Source organism: Columba livia, chromosome 1 (assembly GCF_036013475.1).
Source record: "Columba livia isolate bColLiv1 breed racing homer chromosome 1, bColLiv1.pat.W.v2, whole genome shotgun sequence".
NCBI classification, from domain to species: domain Eukaryota; kingdom Metazoa; phylum Chordata; class Aves; order Columbiformes; family Columbidae; genus Columba; species Columba livia.
Window position 1 is genome coordinate 198,947,464 of NC_088602.1, and position 25,329 is coordinate 198,972,792.

The 25,329-nt window shown below is 39.9% G+C and overlaps 1 protein-coding gene across 14 annotated transcripts in view; it reads right to left on the reverse strand.

Annotated features, from left to right (window-relative positions):
• MAGI2 (membrane associated guanylate kinase, WW and PDZ domain containing 2) overlaps window positions 1-25,329 on the reverse strand; it is a 742,272-nt gene that overhangs the window by 48,182 nt on the left and 668,761 nt on the right. For 8 of the 14 annotated variants that reach the window (XM_065049172.1, XM_065049173.1, XM_065049167.1 and 5 more), the window contains 5 exons: window positions 21,114-21,306; window positions 20,033-20,119; window positions 17,757-18,005; window positions 4,916-5,101; window positions 1,707-1,896 (listed from right to left, as the gene is read on the reverse strand). In XM_065049172.1, the coding sequence (XP_064905244.1) occupies window positions 1,707-1,896; window positions 4,916-5,101; window positions 17,757-18,005; window positions 20,033-20,119; window positions 21,114-21,306 (905 nt within the window). The remainder of the gene's footprint in view (window positions 1-1,706; window positions 1,897-4,915; window positions 5,102-17,756; window positions 18,006-20,032; window positions 20,120-21,113; window positions 21,307-25,329) is intronic. The other 6 variants (XM_021300626.2, XM_005512076.4, XM_021300624.2 and 3 more) reach the window with 3 other exon arrangements.

The window sequence follows — 25,329 nt, forward strand, 5'->3', positions numbered from 1 at the left end:
TTATTAGTACAGTTACAGTAACATTATGGCAAATCTTCCTACACACTAGCTTTAATTAGCTAAATGTCTAATCAGACACAAAAATACCAGAACTATTTCCCTTTGGCTTTTCTGAGAAGATGAAAATAGTCTACTGCCACTAGTTCTTCTAAAACCTGTACATGGCATCTATAAGACTCGCATGTATACATGCAATCCTCTTACTTTCTTTACTCAATATTATCATCCTATACAAAGAAGATGGAGAATGAGCAGGATTACAGTGATACTGAATCTTATTATTATTGGAAGTAGAAATTCTAGTTTTTAAACGTCTTATTGTATTTTGATTTTGAAAACGAAACAATGTATTTGACTATATAAACAAGCTGTAATCTGACGTATAAAACCTAATGAAAAACGATACTGTATGAACTAGCAACAATGGAGCTTTTTCTGGAATAAGAGTCATCCTTAGGCAGGTTCCCAATACATGTACATTTACAGCTGTATCCCAGAAGATGGTGTTTTTATTTACAGTTGGAGGCACTGTAATTTTTGGTGAATATGTAAATGGTGACACGATCGATTATAACTTATGCTTTTCAGTAAAACTGTCACAGAATTTCTTTTTGGAACTTTAAATAACAGAATTTAGTGGTCGCCTCTGAAAATTTCAAATTCAACAGACATTTAATACTGACTTACAACTGCACAGAGAGACTTCTGTGAAAGCTTTGCATTGGATTTTGTCACAAACATATGTCTCCCAGGAGATGATCACTTTTGGAAAAAGTACTCAGTGAAATATAAGACAAAGAAATTTGCCAAATGTCATTAATTGAGAGAAAATAATTTCAGGCAAGTGAAAGTGCTACATCTGTTAAGCAAGGAGAGTTAGAGGGCAGAATGCCTAAATCACAACTGAACTCAAGTATCCCCAGAAGCAAAAAGTTCCAGTTCTGTAACCACCATCTCCTATTTGGGGAAGAGGGTCTTGATGAGGTATGTGGGTTACTGAACATTAGCATAAAGACAGTCAGTGTAATCAGCCTCTTATAGCATCCCAAAAATTTACCCAAAGACTAAATAGTGTTGATTGAGGATCACAGAAATGTATCCTCTCACAGCCTGAGTGTGCTTTTTATATACACAGCTTTCAATACAGCTGGTTACAAAATCTCTATCTGTCTGCCATTTAATTTCCAACACAGACAAAATTTGTTAACACATATGCATAAATTACACAAGAGAAATTTACTGGAAAATGATACAACATAGACTAAGCCTGTTACGAAAATATCTTCAAATATCTTCCTGAGTCCAGAACTCTAATAGACCAAAAACAAAACAAAACAAAGACATGCAAGATAATGAAAAAAAAAAGAAAGGACACTTCATGATCAGACTCTGAGATACCCATACTTTGTAAGCTGTAGTGACATAAGAAAGCATGTTAGCAATGAAATTATTAGTGAGGAATACTTCAGTGTTTATTTCCTTGGCAAACATATAATCCTGATGGACGTTTGAGGAAGTTTAGCTAGACACGTTACATACCTGAGTAAGACTTCCAGATCATCCTGGCATGCACAATTTGTGCTCTGCGAGGGCAATCACAGGGCTGCGGGGCACCAGAGCCCCACAGGCGATGGCTCACAGCTGCTGGGAACATGATGAAGACCCAGCAGGAGGCTGTCCCGTGGTCCTGGAGGAGTCGCTCTTACCTGTTCTCGTGTCCCTGCAGCTGGAGGGGCTGAGGAGGCGGTGGCTGGGCCACGGGGCTGTGCTGGGCCACGGGGCTCTGCTGGGCCAGGGGGCTCTGCTGGGCCATGGGGCTGTGCTGCTGGGCCATGGGGCTCTGCTTCTCCGAGCCGGGGGCCGAGGCCGGGCTGTTCAGCTCTGCGTATTGGGAAGCTGGAGATTAAAGACCTGTCACAGCGCGGCATTTAATAAAGGGCAAAGGTAGGCAATAATCGTTTTTGGTCACACGCTACCTCTGAAAAATTTATGCTTTGTCACTTTTACTTGCTTGGGTTATAATTAGATTTTAAGACATCTGAACCTAATGGGCTCATTTTGATAGTGGGATCTGAAATCTTGGTCACTTCTATAACTCCCGTTGACACCTCCATTATTTAAAAGCTAATTGAACGAGACAAATGGCTTCTGTGTTCCATGTTTTCTTTTAAAGCCTAGAAATACTGATATTTGAAATTTTCCATTTTGAGAGAATGAAAAATTTTATTGCTTTCACCACTGTTGTAGCATGACAGACTGTCCTCACAAAAGCTAAAACTCTGAGGTGCTTGCGTTAGCTCCTGCTGGCTTAGAGCTCAAGAAGAGTTTCGTATCTTTTTAAATCTTTGGGGAAGGTGAACAGTAAAACCAATTTCAATAAATTCTGAAAAAACAGATAAACCAATGTTTTATTTCACTGTATTATGCCAAATGACCAGGGTTTCACATAGGAACACTGTAGAAAAACAGAATCCTTCTTTCCAAACAACATAAAATCCAAAAAGACAGGCTGAGGTAGGAAATGTGGCCTGTGGCCTTGATGCAAATAAGGAATGTCAATCTTCCTTCAGGCTTCCCGCTGCATTTGGGGGAAGACACATTTAGCACTGAGCTCATATCAAATAAATTTCTCCTGAGACACTAGAACAGTTATGTTGCTCATCATTTACCTATTAAGAAGCATAAATAAGAGAGGCTCCACCCACAGGCAGACAGAGCACTGCAGAAGCAGTTGCTCACGCACTATCAACAGCAAAGGTACACTTCATATTTCACAAAATCAGACAGAATCACAGAATGTCAGGGGTTGGAAGAGACCTCGAAAGATCATCCAGTCCAATCCCCCTGCCAGAGCAGGAACACCCAGATGAGGTTACACAGGAATGTGTCCAGGTGGGTTTGAATGTCTCCAGAGAAGGAGACTGCACAACCCCCCTGGGCAGCCTGTTCCAGTGTCTGTCACTCTCACTGAGAAGAAGTTTCTTCTCAAATTTAAGTGGAACCTTTTGTGTTCCAGTTTGTACCCATTACCCCTTCTCCTATCATTGGTTGTCACCGAGAAGAGCCTGGCTCCATCCTTGTGACACTCACCCTTTATATATCTGTATTTGTTTTATTTCTTCTTGCAACAGAACAAATGAGGCCAGCATGACGTGGTGCAAAGTGTCCAGAATGGGCATGTATATGTCTGAGTATTACTAATAGCAATAGCTATGCATCATCCAGGTGTTGCCTAGTTTTATATCTGAATCCAGTTTGAATTTTGAATTATTTTATTTTTTATTTTTAACATGTGATTTTGTCCCCTACGGCTGCACATTTCTGATGGCTCTCTACTTATTTATGCCTGTAATTATTTTAAAAATTTTGTCTACTTTATTAAAAATCTTTTCAATTTAGGCTTAATTGTCAAAAAAGCTTGTATATTTGCACTTAAAACACTCCTCATGCAGACATAAACAATAGTTGTCTGTGTAATTACTACGCTTAAAGCTTTAATTGCCCATTTTGCGTCTGTGAGTCTCTTGTATTGCAAAGTTTCAGAGACGAAGATTGGGAATATTGTTCCTCATTTCTACATTACTCTCATAACTATGGATGAACTAGATAAATCATAAGCTGCTTCTAAAACTGCTTTGCATTTATATGGTATTTTTCACCTGAAAGTGCATTATAGAGGTATTAGATTTTTTCCCAATTTTAGAACCTGGCAAGCTAATATCAGGAGGTAAATGAGTGTCACACACGGAAGCCATCACTTGGACACATAATTTCTCACCATCCAAGAACATCTTGTAGCACTGCATCTCAGATGCACCTCTGCTTTCTTTCTAATTTAAGGTATCCATCTCTAACACTGAAGTATTAGCAATTTGCTATTATGAATTTATCTGGATACCAGGGTGGCCTAAAGAAGCTGCACGGACTGCATGCAGCATAACACTTTTTTGTAGATGCTTGCAAACCTGACCTCAAGTGATTATACAGCAGCTCTTTGGTATGAATTCTGAACTTGTGTATGTTTGTATTTTTCCTTTCACTGAACTCATTTAACAAAGCAGATAACTTCCCCCAGCCGCAGTCCATGGTCAGTGTCAGACTGTCTCCTTGTCCCATTGCTGGATGCAGCAGCAGGTGAAGGTCGTCTAACTGGAGCATGGGTCATTAAGCAATTACACAACTTGCTGTGTGACATTCCTGGCTCTAATGGTATTTCTGAGATATAAAGCCACAGTCTCATTAACATAGTATAACTCATACACCAGTACGGCACATTACTAAACTAAAAAAAGCCCTGAAATCAACCTGAAACCCATGAAGCCAACATCAAAAGACCTTCACTGATTAGCTGTGGAGTAATGACCAAACTAATGAGTCTGTCCCCTTATCCTCACCTTGCAAATGAGATAATACAGGGTTTAGATCTTTTCTGCTTCGTTCATTTATAGTGATATATGTGGAAGAAACTACTAAATCTGAACTCTTCCTTCACATAACTTTGTCACAGGTAGTTGGTGGCTGAAGATGCCTGGTGATGACAATTGCAGTCTCCTGCAAGCCAGACTTGAGTCTGGTTTATAGCAGGATATAAGGGAATGAACTCAAAACCTGGCTCTCTTGTAGGGTGTTTTTCCATGTAGAAAACAATTATTTCAAAAGACATTAACACTGACTCTTTGGTACTCAGCTCTCGCTCCGGTTTATCCAAGTTTGCTTTAGATATCCTTTTCATAACCAGAAACTTTTTCAAGAATTCAGTTATTATTCCAGCTAGTTGTAAGGCTGTAATTTTGGTGTGCTGTACATTACAGCTGAGAAAGTGAAACAGAAGATATTCTTTCAAGTGGTGACATAATTCAAGGTAATTGGAGGCTACTTAAAATTTTCTTCCTGTTTTTAAAGGCTGCTGACTTACCCTCCTGAGGAATGATGCGAAGAGTTACACTGAGACCTGCATCTTTAATTAGCTTCACAATATCTGCATGAGGCATGTTGATAATAGACTGGCCATTCACAGCTAAGATCCGGTCTCCAACTTTAAGTTTTGCACAGCGATCTGCAGGACTTCCATCAATTATCCGCCCTATTTTATGGGGTACAGCTAGACAGGGAAAAATAGTCACAGTTAACATATGCTGCAACGAATGGTGATGTCCACAAACAAAAGAAAATGAGTTCATTTGGAAGAAAGTTCTATATGAATTAAAAAACAGCTTGTGTATAAACACTTAAGACTATAAATTCATATATAACATGATTTGCATTAACACAGTACAGATTTCACTAAGAATTCAGAATCCAGATGTGCATATACATTACATATGAAGTTCAAAATCAGATTATGGTTCAGCTAGTTTGCAAACCTGGCATGTAACAAGATAATAAACAGATCAGGAAAACAATAAGGCTTTTAAACCGTGAAGGGGATAAATTTGCACAATAAGTAGTAGTCATAAATTGCCTCCCACCTCCTAGCTTACGGAATTTCTTTATTTGTATGTTGCAATAGAGGCACTGCAAACATGATTTATTTTATATAGAAATAGATGCTATTACTGACAATTCCCAGGGTTCACTAAATTGTTCTCCTCCTCCATTCAAATAAGTTACTTGAAAAACAGAAATCAGACTGAAGATTTATAGAGATGCGCAGCTTTCTAATTAGATAAACACCAGCATGAATTTACACATTTGCTACATCAAATAGACATGCACGCACATGCATTCTCAAAACGTTAGAGATAAACTTTTCTTCCCTTTTTGTTCTTCTCTGTGGTTCTCAATCTTTCTGTGTACTCTATCCATTCTCTTGGTTTGCCATTTCCTTCATTTCCCAATGCATTTTCTAAATATTACTCTTGTTCTTTCTCCCAGTACATCTCTATTTTCCTGCGGTTTTTAACTACATGCATATACTAGATCTGACTCTTCTCTCTACCTAGGATCCCCAAAGAGCATGCTATTTTCCTTTTGCTCTGCTATTCATAAATACACTTATCCCAGTTAAATTTGGCTATATATTTTATTAGTATCGTAATGGTGTTTGAGTATTCCTCACCAATCGCACATTTCAGTCTTGGCAAATCTAGCACAAAGCTGCTTGGCCTCACTGTCCTCCTCCAACTGGTGTTTAAAAACAGTTGGCTTATTTCCCTTCCCCCTCCTCCCCCCCCCCCCCCCCTTTTTTTTTTTCTTTGAAATAATATAACCTTTAAAATTCTCACATCTGAAGATAACTTGGAAAAGGTGAAAGAAAAGATTAATCAATCACTTTTGGGGAAATATATAGGCTATCAATGCTTTTACAAAACAAAGCTCTAACAGGAGACATGTTCAGAACACTCCATCACCACAGAACAAATTTCTCAGCCCTCTGATAGACATTCCCTGAAGGTCACGGTGACAAACGCAGATTGCACATCTCATGTAAAGTCACAATACACACACACCTCAAAGTGACTTTTGTTTCTAATGTGGACGCAAGTGTTGTTTACACTGTTAAAAATTAATTTTCTGAGAACTAAAAATATGAGTACTCTGAAGTGCAACCCATAATTAAACTGCATGTTTCTTTACCACTATACTTCAGGCAAGAATACAGATTAAATTACAGCTTTAATAATATGGACACAGCTAGGCATACTTCAGAAATGTCTTGCTGCTTAGGAAATAAACACCCAATTTATGTCACAATGCCTAATCCTTTCTATTTAAAAAAAAATATATTAAGTATGAATAGCCACACTTTGTACACAATTTGCATTTATTTTGACCATGATGCAAATATATAACTGCCACCCATGCACATCAGTAAGTAAACAAGTAAAAGAGGAACTTGACAGTGAAACGGTTTACATTCACACAGAGCCTTTCACTGAATCTTAAAGCATCACCAAGTATCATTTAAGTTAAGACTAAAACTTGCCTGTTTCCAGTATACGTAATGCAAGAAATTATCATGCCTATAGTACACATCAGTGGAGATGTGAAAACGAGACTGCCATATTTGAAAGAGCAAGAAATTTAGTAGGAAGAAACAAGTGGATGTATTATGGCCAATATGTCACAGTAAAAATTCGCATGGTTGCCATTTGTAACCTTGAAGAAGATGTGTTTGCTAGCCTAAATAATTGAGTAGGAACATACTTTCAGTAGTGAGGTGAGGGGGGTGGGAAATTCTATTAATTTTCCAGCACAGTTTTTGTTGGGGCTGACGAGAAGGTGCAGATGCCTGCATGTTTGAGATACCTGCTAACTCAGAGGTGGAGGTGGAGGAGCCACGAGAGTCTGACCCAGCTCCAAATCCTGAGAAAAGGGAAGAGGGGAGAAAGAGGAGGAATGTTTTAGGCCCTTATCTTCCTGATGAAGGTAACTACTCTAAAAGTTTTGGTATCACTGCACCCCCTTCTTCCTGCCATGCTATGAAAGGATTAACAGTGTGACCTTCAGAAGAAAACTCGTGTGTCAAGGTACCTGTTCCACTGCACTTATTTTTTGAGGACTTAATGGTCTTCTTCTGAGGTTGTGTTGATGCAATGTGTTGCTGTATGATCTCGTTGCAGAATGGGGTGTGGAAAGCTTTTGCGGAAGGAACTCTATCAGAGTCTGCAAAAGAGACCACTGGTATACTATATCAGGTTTTTACTGGCAAATCCAGTTAATTACTAATGAAACTCACAGCAATTCAGCAGAAGTTGTTTTCTCTGCATTTCTAGATGATATGAGGAGAAGTTTACCTCCCGGCTCCTTCTCTCCCAGTAATATCCCAAGGAGCACCTGGTCTCTGCTTGCTCTCCCCAGTGGAGTTCCACCTGAGTCTCCTCCTAAGCCACAACATCCCGGCCACCATGGTCCCTACTGCTCCTTTGGGAGGGGAGGATTTATTCAAGGATTTATTTACAAGCATGAGTGCTTCTAAGGGATGTAGGTTATCTCATATACAGGTTGTTAATGAAAAAATGAACATGTCAGAATGTGTTAGAAAACTTTTAAGACCCTTTGGTGATGAAATACTGTGAAAGGACAAGGAGGTACTTTCAGAGGGAATTAATTAGGTAAAAGCTAGGAAGAAAATGTAGAAATGAACTGTGAGTTTTCATAATGGAGAAACTTTCAGAATGGTCACATCTAAAATAGGCATGGAAGAGCTGTAAAACTGTTGGTATTGAGTGGGCTGAGTGAAGTGGCAGACAAGATCTCATGAAAAGAAATGCAAGATGATGCACATGGGGAAAAAATAACCCTGGCTAAGCTTAAGCAGGAATGGGCCCTACATTAATTAATACCACTTAGGAGATCTCTAAATAAGTTTGCCTACTTCTCTAAAAACGTAAACTTAGTAAAACAGTAAAGAGAATTTTAAGATTTAGGAAAACACTATCAAACAGAACATACCCTTGTTAGTTACTGCTCTGCACCTGAGTATTGCTGACAGTTCCATTACCCCCACTCAAAAATCACAGCACTGAGGCAGCAAAGGTTCAGTGAAAGGCAGCATGGCAGTCAGAATAGGACAGCCTTTCTGCAAAGTAGTCCATGAGCTCACCATCTGCAGCTTGGAGAAGGTGCGACAGCCTTCAAGGAATGGTCAGGGTTGGAAGGGATGTCTGGAGATCATCCAGTCCAGCCCACCTGCTAAAGCAGGTTCACCCAGAGGAGATCACACAGGAATGTGTCCAGGTGGGTTTGAATGTCTCCAGAGGAGGAGACTCCACAACCTCTCTGGGCAGCCTGTTCCAGGGCTCTGGCACCCTCAGAGTAGTTTCTCCTCATATTCATATGGAATCTCCTGTGCTTCAGTCTGTGCCTGTTGCTCCTCATCCTATCAGTGGGCACCTCTGAAAGGAGTCTGGTCCCTTCTGAAGGGCCAGAAGAATGTGAGGATTCAAAAAGGAATTAGACAAATTGACAGGGGTGGATCTAGTGCCCGTTGTTGTGAAAGCTGAGGAGATGCCTGGGGAAGGTCTCTGTCTGCTGTAGGCAGTGTCCTCTGCTCCTGGTCGTGGCCAGGGACAACATGGAGCTCCACAGCTCTTCCATCTCTCACAGCATCACAGATGTCTCCGCAGGAAGGAACCTCCCATGTTTGGCATTTAATTACGGCTTTGTTAGTACGTCGTATTTTTCCTTAAATTGCATCTTTGGTGTTTCAGTTTTATCTAACCAGAGCAATTAATAATGGAGCCTTTCAAAGGAAGTCCCAGATCACTTGACTGGTGATAAATGATTCCACTCGCCCTTAAAAATTTTTACTAATCTATTCACACCTCTTTTAAGAATTTGCCACAAGCTGTTCTCTAAACATATGCACATCTTGAAAAGTGGCAGCACGTGCCCAGATTAGACTCTGCAGAGAATTTAATCCACTTATTTCAAAACACAGAGTTACCTAAGCAGCATTTAATATTAGCAGGCTATACAGAAACACTTGGATTTTTTTTTTTAATTTTTCATTTTTTTCCCTAGGAATGCCTTTATTCACAGTAAGAATGAACACAGAAAACAAACTGTCCCTTTGCAGGACAACTAATTTTTCAGTTCTCTCAGACTACACAAGGGATGAGACTGCAAGGGAGAAATATTTTGGCAAACAGGGATTTATAAAGATTTTTTTAAACTGTTGAAAATATGGGAAATTAGTGAGATGATACACTTTATATGTGTATGAAACATACAGTCCTTCAAAACAGATATATATAGATTTTTTTCTCTAATACCATCAAGTCATCCAAAATGTGATAGCTAAGAGTGATATATATGGATATCTACCTTCAGAAAAAAAGACCTTCCAAGGCAGAAATCATAATTCTGGATCCAAAAAAACCTAGCCAAGAACACAAATGCTGCAGAAGCATTTCGTAACAACAGATCTTGTGATGGAATCTAATTTTTCTGCAGTGTGTTTTACTAAACTTTTACTCTACGTGGTCCAAATTAACATCCTTCCCACACCTTCTTGTCATAGAAAAGCAAGAGTAAACTCTGTGACTTTACAACTGGGGGTCCATAGCTTGGGTCAGCTGTACACAAAGCCAGAGCAATTGCTGAATACTGAAGATACTGCTTCTAACACTGTATATTTCTATAACAGCCTCTTGCTTTTTGGAAATAAAAATGATTTCTCCTTACTTGGGAGACCCATATGCTGGAAATAGCTGTTTCTAAGAAGATGTCACCAACAAATAATGCTTTTCTGGTTTACATCAATAATTTTTTCCATGCATTCAGTTTTTCTAGTCATAGCTGTTGAGTGTGTATTTTGTAAAAAGTACCTTTCCTGTTTTTTCCCATTTATAGTAGCTGAATGTCAAAAAGGATCAGTTAAGGGGAAAAAAAATCAAACCTCTACTTTATCTATTAAACTCTCTGGCAGATAAATTCTTGCAATCTTTTCTAATATTAATGGATATAGATAGTAAACCAAGTAAATGAACCTTCCTGAGCCAGCTGTCCTTTTCAATTTTATGCAGCTGATCACATGAATATTTATTATATATTCAACTCTCAAAAGGTGCAAGAGTTTTCATTCAACCAGCAAGCTCCAGCATGACAGATTTTAATTGGGAGAATATATTAAATGTAAACATCTGTAATTTCACTGTTACTGAATAATCTAAGATTTGGGAAGCTTGTGTACAGTGGACTTTCTATCAGGGCTAATATTAGAATCAAGGTAAAACATTTTCCTGAAATTGATGAGTTTTTTATGTGACATCCATTTGGAAAATATAAATCTGTGTCATGCTGCATAGTTGCAAATGATAATAATTCCTTTTGTTTATAAGGTTAATGAACCTATGAATGGAAACATCCTGTTGTGTGCCAATACAGAGCATATTTACTTGCAGAGCATGATTTTGACACAGGTATAAGAAGACAGGTGATAAGGTATGTGTGTCACTTAGAAATCTAAAGATCTAACTAAAAAATCAATGAAACTTTGATACCTTAATTCAGGCTCCTCCTGAAAGCAAAATGGGACCTGTGGAATCATTAGAAAAACTTTGATTCCCTTCCCAGGTTTGTACTAAGAAAACTCTCGGAGCTTGATCTTAGAAAACACAAGAGCAGCCCCACTAGATCCAGACAACCTATTTGGGAACAAGCTGGAGGACACAAGTCGCCTAGAGAGGGGAGTGATGTGGCTGAGATTCTCCATGCTTTATTCTCCAAAAATATCAAATAGCAGATTGAGTAATTCATGCCTGCAAACTTCAACAATGTATTTTCAGTGATATAAAAAAATCTTTTTCACTTATTTCATTATTATTAATTTCATATATTGACTTGAAAAACTAATCAGGTAACAATTTCTTTTAGCTCCAAATTATACTATCAGTGAAATAAGCTTAGAAAGTGTATTTTTGTAGCTGAGGAGGCAGGAGAACAGCTCAAACCTGAATATTGAAGCCAAGCAGAAATGAGAAACCAGATCCTCTGCCTGTATGTACCTGCCACAGGGGATTCCTGCTGCAGGTGGGTTTTCACTGCTCTGTTCTAAAGACCTCCATGCTGGGGTAGGTGGACATCCTGATTCCTAAAGCTCTTTTTTTCTTCAGCATTTGTAGATTGGTCACAGAAAATTGTGTCCCCAGGCACCTTCTTACCCAGGAAGGACCATGGGTGAAATTGCAGCACAAATAACTGTCTCAGATCACACGGTTATCATTGATCAATAAGCTGTTTTTTATCTCTAAACTGCAAGGAGTTCAAAGAACCCTGGGACTGAATGGGACTTATTTCAGAATGCTGTTTTCTGCAGTCAGCAGAGGCTTATCTTGAATTTATGGTTTTTAGTTAAGACTGCATGTTTTGAGAAGTGAGAGAAACTTCTTTCATTAGATTCCGGTTTACTATTTTTTGAAAATCCAGCAGTCACTGACATATGCAGTGTAAGGGCAAATTAAATTTACACCCCTCCTTTTATAAACAGAAGGAAGATCATAACAAGTATGTACAGTATTCTGGCTTTAGTTCTTTAAAAATTGTTTTTTGATTATGCCTGTATTTTCAGTTTGTTTACGCTTTATAACTGTGCTAATTGACAGTATTTGCTACAATAAAATTCATGGAAATATTGTCAATTTTCCAATTTCACTGGAAGCTACCAGTTAATGGACCTGTTTGCAACACCTTTTTTGTTTTTTTCCTACAGAAATTAGGGTGTTAAGAGATTTAAAGGGGACAACATGTTCTACTAGAGGAAGCTGCATCCCAAACTCACAAAGAAAAAGCAGCAGGAAGAGATGAAGTGGGTAGGGACAAGTGCACTCCATAAAGCTCTGGGACAAATTAATGCAGAAGTCTCCTTTTGGCCATTTCCAGCTGTCTGGAAGCACATTTCCATGGGATGCAGATAGTGAACTTATCTTGATACCCTAAAGTCTCCACAAGAAGGAAGTTTTACCATGGAGGACACACACTGTTGAGTATTATCCTAAACATAATGCAATGAGTAGATTAATTAATTCAGTGTTTTAGCTGTAATGTGACACTCAGTGATGTCATGTGAGGCAATGCCACCCCAGGACAGCCGCACCTCCATAGCCTCACATGTTGCTGCAGGACACTGGGGACTCAGAGGGGACAGTGCCATGAGGAGCCCTTCCTCGCAGAATCACATACACTTCAAGTATTTTTACCAGGGGAATCATGAAGATATTCCTTGGGACAGGATTTCAGAAACAGGCTGTAACTTGCTCAGTTTGGCCACTTAACTCTGCCGCTGAACCAGGGCATCTAAAAGATGTTAATAATCTGGGGGGGGCAAAGGCAGTTGCCTGGGAATGTCTCCACAGAGACATGAGGTTAAAGCATTCCAGATCTACTCCAAATAAAAGTGAAAAAATAGAGTTTGTAGCTTCCAATCATTCAGCTGGGAATGTGACACTGAATCCGTTTAAAAAATACCACTGGAGATTACAACATGTTGATCATCTATGTGTAGCCCACACAGCAAAGGAAAACCCAGAGTAAGGTCAAATTTAGGCGGCCTATCAGGATGAGAGACAAAGCACCTTTAACCTTGGGATGGGGTCTGGGGGAAAGTATGGTAATATGTTTTATGGGCAGTGGAAGTTGATCCTTTCATTAGGAGGAGGTTAGGAGCCTGGTCAGGTGAATTTTCTTTTATTTTAATCTCTTAGTACTCTTAGGTCCTCTAGATTCTGCATTAGCCAAAATGACTTGCTCCTGGATGTACAACTCAAACACTTTTTTTTATTTGTACACTTTATCTTCTTTTACTGCATATACTGCAGTATATTTACTGCATATATGCATATATGCAGTATATTTACTGCATATAATTTTCAAGCATGGCTGATCTTGTCCTACACCCCTGCTTCGCCCTGTGAAATTTCTGCTTTCAAACTTTGTCACTCATTTTCCACTCCTGATGTGTGCCACATCAGAACTGTAGTTTGGTCCAAGATAATAATCTATGCTGGATTATAGAACATCTTGAGCAATGCTTTGACAAGGGGGAGACAAAATTTCTTCCATTATAAAACACAAGAAAAACGTGTCACAGGAATTGAATGTTTAAATGAGTACCAGTAAGTCAAAATTACATCCAGTTCTAAAGGTTGCCTCCTAACTAACTAGTAGTAATTTACTTAAATGACAGCTACTACAGCGATGCCTATAACAAAATGTGAAAGAGCCTATTCCCTGTAGTTTGCCCTCACTCTGTGCCTCTTAGTGTTTTGAATATTTCTGCAAGGCATAGGCAGGTCTGTAAATCAACAGTGGTGATGAACCCATTGCAAAGCATGTCAAGAGAAAAGCTGACCAAGACCACAAGACTTGGAACAAGAAAAACATGCTCTACTCTGGGAGCTCCTGAGTGTTTCATGGCTCCTTGCCAAGTCAGGGGGAGCATGAAGCACCCCTAAGGGGCTACATGGGAGCAGCACAGCGAACACCCCATCACAAAGGGTGGGAAAGGGATAAGAGACTCATCTGGAGCTCTGCTCCTCTGACTTAGTGGGGTGCTCCTACAGCTTCACAGCCACAACTGGTTTTATCTTTGGCAAACACCCACAGGCTGAGCTTTTGTGCAACCCCTTGAGCTTCAGGGCAACTGCAAAGCAGCAAACACACGAACCTGCAGCTCTGAGGCTGGTAGCAACTGTCTTTGAATTACTGCCTCACTTTTAACAGTGCTTGAAGCACAAGTGCCTACTGACACAAGGTTCATGCTTCTGTACTGAGCAAGAGCTGTTGTAATTTGTTGGGTTGTAAAAAAACAGTTTATAAGTGTGATTTCAAGAAAAAGGAAAATACTTCCAGTGCACAATTAATTGCCTTCTTAAGAAAAAGTGATGATGATACTTAACTTCCAAATTCTCAAGTCTTTTGCTTTTACAGGAAAGTAGAGGGGGGAATAGAGTTATCAAAATAAACATTCTTAAATCAAAGGAACTCTTCTTTACTTTGCTCTGAGGATGCTCCCAGTGAGCAGACTTCTTAGGTTATGCTATTCTTAGTAGTGTCTGTCTGGCACTACAAGATATTACTTTTCCTGACCTCTTTTGCCCATTTTGATTCTTTCAGTGTTGCCTTGCAATTACTACATCAACATTTAACTGTGTATGTTTATGGTATGTCTGCGCAGCATCATTCTGAGCCATGCTGGGATGCATGATCTGGAGATAATCACACTGGTTCTGAAGCCAGAAACACTGGAACACTTGTACAACATTTCACCAAATTAACATACTGCTGCTATGAGAAGTGACTACCAAGGTACTTGGTGCCATGCAGATCCGTATTTCTGTATTGATGTAAGCTATATTTTGGACATTACACCTCCTACATCCAGTTGATACTTTCTTCTTGTTGTATGCTTTCTACCCCTTATTGTGCATTTTAATTAAAGGATTTTAGGTTAATTCAAGCTGGAAGAGACCTAAGGGAGTTTTCAGTGGATGCTGCTGAACTTTCCTTGTCTTTCTTGTACTGAAGGGCCTAAAACTTGGATGATGTATTCTAGATAGGTCCTAATGAATGCTGTCAAAAGGGGGATAATAATCTCCCTGCAATCTACTGTCTATACTCCTGTTAATATCACCCAAATACATGTTAAGTGAAGAAAGTAAACTGCCCTCAAACTAGAAATGGCCAAGGATTTTTAGGCTGTTTTTATCACTAATGACAGATTATATAATTTTCAGCTTATTTTTCCTACTACATTTTTGAAACAGAATTCACATAGAAAGGTATTTTATTCTCTGTGCTGTCACTGTCTACAGCAAATGTAATTTTTTGGTTCACTGCTGTTCTTCTAAACTTAGGATTTGGGTGCTCTTTGGGATGACTGAAATGCAGTGCAGTTATCATTTGAATAAATTCTCTTGTCACTTCTGCATCAGACTGTCATTTTTCTTTACTACTCGAGGTGTTCAACAGTGGCTCCCTATGAAGTTTCTTGAGGAAGAAGAAAAGTACCACAAGAACATGTTGGAGGGCAGGAGGCAAAGCAGGATCTTGAGCCTGGGTCTGTTCTCCTCAGCAGGATACTCCAGCCACAGAACTTTTGGTTGCTTAGGCATTTTCTCTTTCTGCTTCCTTTCCTCTTTCCCTCTACACCTTCCCAACCACAAAGCCTATCTGTGAAATAATTTTCTTGAAAAATTCATGACTGACTTAACCAATTAATATGTATGTCTCAATGTCCTCTATGGATTATTCTTTTCCCTGTCTGATCTGCAAAGAACTTCCAGTTGGCTATTATATTCAATAAAGTGAAAACTTAGAGTCCCAAGAGGCTAATTATCCATGGTTTTGTTACAATATTAATTTTGGCAATCATGGAATTTTAAAATTCAGCTGAGCTAATATGAAAAGCAACTCTTTTAATAACTGCATGATCATGAAATACTGCAAAGAGGTTTTCTGAGATAATTTGCTGTTGTGCAGTATATCTTTCCCAGTACACTCTTAGTTGTTTTCCTGTAATGAATTTAGAAGAATGAAGTTTGGCCCTAAAAGTTGAAACAGTTATTTCCTCAGGAAGCAGTTTTGGGGAAAACAACAGTTCCTTCAAAACATGTTTTGAATGCAGGGAAAGGACTGCATTAGGCTGCGATTTACAAAATGACAAACATTATCACGTGTCTTGGTTTTTGAGCTGTGATTACCATTCACAATTTCAGATGGGTGTGGTGGGAGATCACAGAATCACAGAATATCGGGGATTGAAAGGGACCTCAAAAGATCATCCAGTGAGATTGCACTCCCCCTGCCGGAGCAGGAACACCCAGATGAGGTTACACAGGAAGGTGTCCAGGCGGGTTTTGAATGTCTCCAGTGAAGGAGACTCCACAACCACCCTGGGCAGCCTGTTCCAGTGTTCTGTTACCCTCACTGCCAGTTTCTTCTCAAATTTAAGTGGAACATCTTGTGTTCCAGTTTGTACCCATTACCCCTTGTCCTACCACTGGTTGTCACCGAGAAGAGCCTGGCTCCATCCTTGTGACACTCACTCTTCACATATTTGTAAACATTAATGAGGTCACCCCTCAGTCTCCTCTTCTCCAGCTCCAGAGCCCCTGCTACCTCAGCCTTTCCTCATAAGGGAGATGCTCCACTCCCTTAATCATCTTTGTTGCCCTGCTCTGGACTCTCTCCAGCAGTTCCCTGTCCTTCTGGAACTGAGGGGCCAGAACTGGACACAATATTCCAGGTGTGGTCTCACCAGGGCAGAGTAGAGGGTAAGGAGAACCTCTCTCAACCTACTCACCACCCCTCTTCTAATACACCCCAGGATGCCATTGGCCTTCCTGGCCACAAGGGCACAGTGCTGGCTCATGGTCATCCTGTTGTCCACCAGGACACCCAGGTCCCTTTCCCCTACACTGCTCTCTAATAGGTCATTCCCCAACTTATACTGGAACCTGGAGTTAAGAAGTTGATGTCTCTCAATGTAAAGCCTTTTATGCTTTCTGCTTCTAGCGGGTGCAGCTCTCAGTTAGTTAAATGCCACTTGAAACACCCAAGGGTGCCCCTGTGTCTGCAGCTGCCACTACCAAAGGGTCAGAGTCTCCTGTAGGTCCTGTGTCACATCTGCCTGACTTCTCCCTAGATGTATCTAGAACATCTTTTGAGATGGCACCAGATGCCTGTATTAAAGCAATGAAGTTGAGCCCCAATAAATATTAGTTTTCTGGACATAAACTAGGCTGTAATCATTAAGGGCATATTCTGCCACTACACTTACTATCTCTCTGTACACAGTCATAAATTTTACACTATGTATAGTCCAGGCAGTTAAAAAATCAAGCTCCCTGAATGTCCATGTAACCAGTTTTCCCATTTTTCAGTAGCTTCTGCAGTGCCAAAATTGGACAGCTGCTGTCATGGGGTTTGCTGTGATCTCAGCTTTTATTTCAAGTTCCTGAACTTCGTTTTGATTTAAAAAAGTGTAATTCAATTGCCCGTGGGGGAATCATTTATTCACATAACCCTGATGGTTACCTGCAGTGTGTCTCCTTGGGATAGAGGAACAGAGAAAATCTACTTTGGGGGTGAATCCTGTGGCAGTCTGACAGCCAAATGAGTGTGTGAAGCACAGAGCCTCAGAGGCCAGAATAACCTGTGTCCAAGGCGCAACAGACAAAAAAATGGTGCCCTTGGAAGAAACCTTGAGAGTCCCTTCAGTTTTGATCTCTGCAGCAATTACTAGCTTTTTTTTTTCTTTTTCTAATTTGGGGTGCACTTGGAAAAATATACTCTGAAAAATGTGGTTTACTTACTTATTGTGGACCCAGATTCGGGCCTGTTCAGGGAACTGATGATAACAAAGCCAAAGCCTTCATTCTCCTTGCGGTGGATCACAACGTCACTGGTTTGCAGGCTGTGAGCAGTGAAGCCCTCGGGGGGTGTAGCATTGCTACTAGAGACAGCGTGATTACTGTTAGCATAAGTAGTGTAGTCACTTCTTGGAGAACTGTGGTGTGTAGACACTGAGCCTGGGCTTCTGCCATTCTCTGGGCACGGTTCTCCTACAACATAAATCACACCAGTATTACAGTCTGACTAGCTCAGTGGCTCCATGACTTACACTACATTTGCTAATGCAACATGAATACAGTTGACTGCCTATAGCCCAGACTACCGCAAGTATTAAACTAGGAGCTGTAATAGATGCAGAGAGACAGGGATCTACACAATTATGCAAAACATTCAAGGGCAATCAGATAAAGCAAGCATGAACACTCACTGCTAAGCTATCTACGAGAGAGGAAAGGAAAGTAAGAAACAGTGGCTATCTGGATTGCAAAAACATTAGCAAGAACTGTTCCCTTGTCTGCCGGTTGATCTGTCATCAAGAGGAAAATGTGACTGTCTAATCCAATATAAAATTATTTGTGTTTGGATTAGAAGAATTTAAGCAGTCAGCTAACATAGAGTAATTAGGATTAGCTGCATAATGTTCTTCTTACAAGTTGATTAGCATGCTCAAAAGACATTAATGATACAGAGCAGTTATACAATGAAAAATAATCACAAATAGCTTTTCTGTGGGTGTCATGACAGAAGCAGTACTCATTTAAAGGTTTTGAAGATGCTCTTGTGTGGTGAGTTGGAAAGAGCAGAAGTGAAAATGGAGTCCATCCACACTTCACTATTGCTTTGTAGTAACAAGAATGGGGAACAAGTTAAATCTTGTGGGATTACACGCTTTTTTAGTACAAGCATTTTGGCAATTGAAAATAGTAAGGTTACACTTACAGACAGGAAAAAAGATTTATATTCATCACAAATCTCAGTTGTTTACACAAATCAGTATTTATTGGCAATTTTAATACAGAACTTTCAGATGAATCTAAGTAATACGTTTTCTGTTCGGAGTGATGAGAGTGGCAGAGTCATTCTACTGAACATGTGAAGAGCTTACGCATACACTCATACATCCTAGGAAGAGAGCCTGCAAATTAGACTTTCAGTATGTATATATTAATAAAATAAACGTAATCCAAGGACAAGCTGTTGTTTCCTTAGTCAGGTGTGTCCTTTAGTAGTCCTTCTGCAACTATGAAATAAAGTGATTAGAGAGAATAAAGAGGTAGCAAAACAAACAATTATTATACTCCTGCACCAGAATTGAAAATCTCCAGGAGTTATTGAACCAAATCTGCAACTAAATGCTATAGTCAGTGACAAGAGAAATCTCATTTTCTGGCTGTCATGTTTCAGAAAACTGAATACTGTTTATGTCAGTGTGGCTGCAACAAAAAGGAAATTATCTTACCCCGCAGAATGACCAAGAGCTGGCTTGGCCATAAATGAATGCAACTGAATGCCATTAAGCACAGAAAAAGAAAGATAAAGGAGGAAATGTTTAAATGGCTATTCGGTCGTCAGCTGTGCAACAGATATTCATCACAAAAAATGTGTTTTGCTTCTGCCTGTGAAAAAATGGCATTTTAATCCGCATTGTTCTGAATATCACATTTTCCTAATGAAATTGTTTTCCAGGGCTTGTGAATGGTGATTTTCTGTTCCAGATCTGCATAAATATCTGTGCAAAATGGTGATTCCAGGTGAGGGCTAAGATATGTGCATCAGCTGTCAGGCAGGTAAGGAAAACCCCAGATCCCTCTGCTGTATACATTCACACTAGTGAGAAATTCACGGGAAATCAATTGACCTGATGAATTAGTATTGCATTTTTCAGTCATGCTCAGCATCAGTCATTTAATTTTTTTTCCCACAAAGCTTATGTTGTAACACACCAAATTAAAATCCTGTTCAGCTCCTGAAATGCTTAAACATTAATGAGTTACGCACTCTACTCCCCGGTGTGGCACTCTCAAGGCCCAAGAATGACTCCAGGTGTTTTACCAGCTTGCCTCATTTTCTGTGCCAGGAGACCAGAGTGTCTAATAGACCCTTTTATTTAATATTTCACAAGCAGCAGCAAAGGCTGGCATCCACTCTGTGCTACCCCTCGTGCTAATTTTGCCTGCAGCCTGTACAGCCGCCTGACCCGGGAAAGGTGCTAAATCGCAAGCGCTCGGCGGATTACCTTGGTTATTGGCCATTTTCCTAGCGCTGGGGGAGCTGCGAGGGGGCGTCGCGCCGGGCGGAGGGGGACCTTTCTGGCTGGAGGACTCTGGAGTCAGTAACAGAAGAAAGTCAGTCCCGCGAGAGCGCGGCTGGCAGGGAGCTGCGGTGCCGCAGTGGGAGGGGGACTGGGAAGACGAAGGTGAGTGGGAGGGCGGCTTTTTTGGCAGGGGAGCGAAGGAGATCGGCACAGGCAACGGCAGCGGATCTGGGGCGCGGGGAAGCAGAAGACACGACAGGCTGGGGAGGTGATTTTGCTCATTTCTGGTGCCTCAGTGAAGTGTACTCACCACAAATGTCTCAAAAGTTCTGAAATAAACTCCTTTCCTCATGTAAGCAAAGGTTGCAATGGAAAGGCAGCAGATTCTCCCTTTAAAGCTTTAAGAGACGCTGCCACACATTTTTCCTGGTTCCAGTGTTTTTCAATAATTGAGATTGAGCTAGTCTAAACATTTAATTTACTTCAGATTCTTCATATTGTTTTAGGCTTACTTTCTGACTGTATCTGTTTGAAGAGAGGATCCGGCCCTGTTCCTAGGAGCTGCTTGTGCCATACCAATGGTTTTAAGGCAGCTGGTATTGCAGTCGGGGGGAAATCTCCAAGTGACATCAGTGAGACCAGAAATGGGCTTTTAACACATACAAGAGTGAAATGAGTTCTTGCCCTAAATGGTCAACAGTCTTTGATCCTTTCTCTCATTGCTTATTGACATGGTCAGCAATAACAACTTAGACTTAGGTGAACTTTTTGTCCCAAAAATGGACAAGAGGAGACAGCACAGACCAAGACAGCATGGAACAAATCCAGGGCACTCATGATCACCACACCGGGGTTGCCAATATTGTTTCCACTTCTAAAGGAAACAACACTCAGCTGCAGTGTTTTTGTCACAGAAACAAGCAATACATCTTTACAATTATTCTTCAAAATGACACAAACATTCAGTTTGACTTTACGTATCTCTATTTTTTAAAGCAGCACGTGTTTGCGCTGCCAGCATTGAGATCTGTTTTCCCTTTCACCTTCCCCAGGCTTCACTTACCCGTGGGTAGCACCTTTCTCCTCACAGTAAGATTCACTTGCCCATTTCGGGCAGCGTTATGCATAAGATCAATCACATATCGGTGGGTTTTGCCAGCCACTGGAATCCCATCTACATACACCAACTCATCACCAGGATGGAGACGGCCATCTCGGTCTGCTGAGCCCATGGCAATCACTGCTCCGATGAGAATCTAGGCAGCAAAGAAACAAAATCCTGTCATATGTACACTGAGCCTCCAATTCAGTGCTATGAATGTTGCAGTGATTGTCCCTTTCTTTCAAAATTAAGCTAGTGATTCAGTGCAGGTCAAGATACCTGTGTGTGTGTCTGAAAGCTTTGCTTCTTCTCTGTGGGTGTGACTGGAGATGCTTCCTTGCCTTTGGTAAGAAGGCAAGATATCACCTACCCACGTAGGAGTGATACACCTGAGAATGGATGATCTACCCAATCTACCCGAAATCTTCAAATCAAGACTGTCTATTAAGGTGTGTTGAGTTTATACAGACTACATTATGCAGAAGATCTAAACAGATTAATTCCATGTACGGGTCTTTTTGACTCAAAATTAGCTAGTCTGCATATTTTTTATTCAAGGTTCCTCACTGCTGTGTGATTTAAGCAGCTGGAGTAATTCACTTGAAGTCAGTAGTGGAAGTGGTCCCACTACACAGAGTTTGCTTTGGGCTTCTTTAGGGGAAAAGAAATGCTATATTAAATGCTGTTACTCATAATAAGTAATTGCTCAGCTAGTGGTTGATTAACAAAATGGAAAAAGGGGAAAATGTCAGCTTACTCTGGGCAGATGTTGTTTTCTCAAATTGACATTTTAATGTAATTTGTATGGAACATATAAACTGGAAAAAAATCTGTTCAAAACCTTTTAATGACTTTCTCCACTTTCTATGCACATAACTTCACATAATTTATTAGAAAACGACATATATATTTTCTCTGAGGAATAAGTGATAGAACAGTTGAGATTGATTCAAACAGAACCTGTTTTCTTTGAAAGAATATTAAAGCATTCACAGAGTGTGTTACAAAGTTTCCTTTTTCTTGTTCAGTGTGAGAGTGAGTATAGAATGATGGATATGACATGCCGTGTGACAATCCACTTTAAATAATAAAAGATAAAAGCTTTCAAGTATTGCTTTTCATGATGAACTGCAAAGGCTAGATGAGGTAGTCACGCAGGTAGTCTTACGGTTTTTTATGGTCTTAGCAACTATCCCAGCAGTGTGTTTAAATGAAACTCCACATGGAACCTGGAGAATTTTCCCCAGTTTCTAGCCTCCCTTTGGCTCACTTTTGCTGTCAAAACTTAGCAAAGAGAGAACACGATGTGGCACTTTCCTGCTTCCTGGTGTTCCTGGGATCCTGTTAAGCAGTGCCAGACTGAGTTGCCAGAGACACTCTTTCAGGTATCTCCATTCTGTTCTTCAAACAGTGGAAGAATATATCTCAAAGCTTTGCAAAATACTTTGTGCAAAATCAAACTATGAAATATGTATTTATGCTCCTTTACTAGACAAGAAAAAAAGCTGTCCAAAGCTACATTTATCTAGATCTCCACAAAGCATTCTCAAAACCTTTACATTTGTGCATCTTAAATGAGTAAGAATTTTTTCCTAGTTATCTTGGGAAGAGATGGGTGATAACCCTCTGCAGGTTGAAAGACTGTAGGTAATGACTTCCTCCTTTGGTTTTACTGATAATTTGCAGTTTCTTTATAATTGGCTGCTAAAGGATTGAACATTTTGTGCATCTTGATCATTTGGGGAAACAGAAATGCAGCTCATAGCAAGGTAGGTCATCAGTATGTCCAGCAAAGTGCAAAAACTCTTTCTAGTTTTGACTAATTAAGCAATTGTTGCTGATATTTCACATGTCCACAGTGAAATGTAATTGTGTTACTCATCTCAGTGGTAGAACAGACTCCTAACATAAGCATCAGGTTGGTGAGTTTGTCAAGATGATGGCCACCATATCTGTTATGTTATTGGTTATATTTAATAGCAAGAATAACTTAATTTTCCTTCTCTTTAATTTTTTTGTGTCTGAACTTGTTTCTTATCCAGTATCTGCTCTCATTTAATGGTTGAGTAGTTTCCATAATAGTTACAAATTCTATAAGCAAAACACAAATGGAAAAATATTTATCAAGATTGTATTTCTTCTGTAATGCAGCTTCATACTGCCATGAGATTGCTTTGAATGCATGAGGAAAAGGAAGATGACATGTAGGCCATAAAGAGTGTGTTGTAGAGAAAAGGGAAAGTTTCACCTATTGCTTGAAATTAATCATGAGGAATACTGAGATTAGGAAGACCGTGACAGAGCATAATCTGAAATTGAAGCCTGGGTCTATTAATTCGTACATGTTAATCTGTTGTGATATTGAGTTTCTTTCTGATACTTGGTAATTTTCTGACTTCGAGTTTCAGTTTATCTGAATATAATACAGTAAATTCACAGGCACATAGTAAAATCTAAATAATACACAGAAAATGTGTGACTCATCGCACCTCATTTTAAATGTCTGTGATGTCTAAATCCAAGCTAATAATCTGAACTCTGTCTAATCGCTGCTAAAACTAGGAGCTCTTAAGTAGTGGTCTGCATTACCCTAGTGTTTTACTCTATGGACATCTGTTATGTCTTGGCACTGTCTGTTTCTTGTCACTGATCATAAAAGGAATACAGAAATACATTTTGCAGGCATTTTGGAGAAGAATCCCAAATAATCTGTGTTGAAAAGGTGAAACAGTGTAATTATATATCCCATGATTTTGAGTTTGAGCTGCACAAACGTGTCCAAAATACTTCTCCGTTTTGCAACAGCAATTTTCAGCTTCAGTAAAATTCCAGTTTATGTATATTTGCAACCTTTTAGTGATATTATAAGTCATTGTAATAGAGTCAGATTATCTCTAACTCCTCAAGTAACCGGGAGATGTGATAAATACCTGTGGTGGTACAATCTCTTGAGATTTCAGAGATGATTAGAAGTGGCACAACCCACAGTCTTGATATTTGAAATTTCTTACTAAACTTAAGTCCTTGGGAAAGTATCTTTATGCTTACAAATACAGAAACTGCAGTAGCCCAGCAGCACTTTCTTCCTCTAAGGTGCCAGGTAGATGATATAACTAGAAGGAAACTCAAGCTACATTCCCTCTATAGTGTCAGTGCTACCCTTCTAAAAAAAACTTTGTGGATTCTGCTTATTTGAAAAACTTATTGCCTTATTCTGAAGGAATCATACTCCCTTTTAGAAACCAAACCACAAAGACAAAAGGCAAGGAAAGCTCCCTCTTGTTCTGTGTTACCTGACTGCACAGCAGGAGAGCTGAAACAAATATTTCAAAGCATTTCTGTTCTTGTTTCATAGGAAATACAGGGGTTTGGAGGACAGGCAGAAAATTCCTCTCCTTTTCTGGGGGTGAAAGAAATGGGAGGCTGCAGGTGGGCTGTCCATGGGGGAGCAGGGAAGCAGCGGAGTAGAGAAAACAGAGTTAAGAAATCTTGTGTTTTGAATACAAAATAGATGGAAACTAAAAAAAGTGGAGTACATCTATTGTCTTTATTAGTGATGAATCTGAGCAGTGAACACAAGCAGAAGGACAACAAAGAGACAGTGAGAATTGAGAGGTTCAGCACTGCGACACCTTGCTTTGAGGTGTCTTTTTGCCTCGTAGGATCCTCAACCTCAAGCTAGGATCTTGTTCATTTTGAGGACCTTGAGACATGGCTTGTGGGAGACATAAAACCTGTTAGATTGATACGTGTGGGGAAAAACACTTTCGTATTTGCAAGACCTGAAATAGAGACAGCGACCCTGAGGCTAAGTGCAGGCTGAGAGCAATTGTTCAGCAGGACAGTGAAGCATCTTAGAAGGTGGTTCATAGAAGGCAGAATTTTTGGTCATGCTCTCCAAAAATAGCAAGGTGCTTATCTCCGCACTTGGTATCCAGCTGTGACTCTCTGACTTTGGACACTAAAGCCAGGTCAGTCCTTTGCTGAAAAGAAACCAGAAAGACCTGCTTCCTCCGTAACAGGTCAGTGCATAATGCATGTAGCTGGGAGGCAAGCGACTCGTTTCCGAATTCCCACTCTACTGTACTGTTGAGCAGAAATGTAGATTCAGGTCTTCCACAACTCCAGCATGTATTCTTAACCACCAGAATATTAGATATTGTAAACCAGTTTTGTC